The sequence below is a fragment of the Trypanosoma theileri genome (assembly GCF_002087225.1).
Source record: "Trypanosoma theileri isolate Edinburgh chromosome Unknown TM35_Tth_3_V1, whole genome shotgun sequence".
In the NCBI taxonomy this organism is placed as follows: domain Eukaryota; phylum Euglenozoa; class Kinetoplastea; order Trypanosomatida; family Trypanosomatidae; genus Trypanosoma; species Trypanosoma theileri.
In genome coordinates, this window is record NW_021639845.1 from 1,120,328 (window position 1) to 1,121,403 (window position 1,076).

Consider the following 1,076-nt stretch of genomic DNA (forward strand, 5'->3'; position numbering starts at 1 on the left):
GTGTGTGTGAGGAGTAGCTTCCCAAATTCCCCATCTGTTGATGTTGACATCTCGAGTCTGTACAGTAAGTATGAACTGGGTGCTGACAATGTGACCTTTTGCTTTGTTGCATCTGATGTGACATTTAACGGTCGCCGTTATGTTTGGTCGCATGATGTGAGGGAACCTTTTTTGCCGGAGAGTGACTCAGCAGTGGCGCCAAGCTCGAATAAATTATCTGTTGGTGCCATTGTTGGTATTGTTATCGCAGTTGTGGTTGTTGTTATTGTGGCTGTCATTCTGTTTTTTGTACTGCGTCAGCGACCACAACAAGAACAAGAACAACCGCGAGAAAAGGTGCAGATGGATACTGTGGAGTCTCAATCCACAAGTAAAACAACCACAGTGGACATTACTCCGAACCCTCTGACAACAACTACTACGACTGAAGTTACAACAAATTCTGCTGTATCTAGAAATACAGCTAGATCTGTACAAAGTGGTGATATCTCCCGGAATAGTAATTATTCTGTTTACGGCTCACTTTCGTATGATAACGCTTCACCCAGCGAAGGACAGATGAAAGAGACGTCCGCACCTCTTCAAGAAACAAGTGCAGGAAATACTTTACCCCTTCGTACAAACGTTAATAATAGGGGGTCTGAGAGGAAAACCATGGAGGAAGGATGGGAAAGATATGAGCTGAATCGGAGTGGTCTGCATGTTATCGAGAAGTTGAGAATAATTGAAGAACTTCGTGCATCATATGGCCTTCCCCCACTGCCTATACTAATGTGGTATGAGTCTGAAGCTCTACTCGATGCAATTGATCTCATCCTACAAGATGGGACGCCGGTGGACCAATATGAAAAGCGTGAAGAAGAATAGTTACCCATTTTGTATTCTCTTTGAGAGTGGTATGATGGACATGAGTGGGGTTCTCTGCAAAAGTAAAAAATAAAAAATAAAAAACACTCACCAATGAGAGAGTTCGGTTGTGCATTTCTTGTGGGTTGATATTACTATGTATTACGGCATCTGGGAATTAGAGAGCTGAGTGCAGTAATTTTTGGGAGACCTTTGCCATTGATTGAGTC

The 1,076-nt window shown here is 42.9% G+C and overlaps 1 protein-coding gene across 1 annotated transcript; it reads left to right on the forward strand.

The window, feature by feature from the left end:
- TM35_000035260 (uncharacterized protein) lies at positions 1-867 on the forward strand (the record flags this gene model as incomplete). Its single annotated transcript, XM_029022293.1, has 1 exon — positions 1-867. A coding segment is annotated over one exon (867 nt), but the record flags the coding sequence as incomplete, so codon positions are not given.
- Positions 868-1,076: the final 209 nt, after the last annotated feature.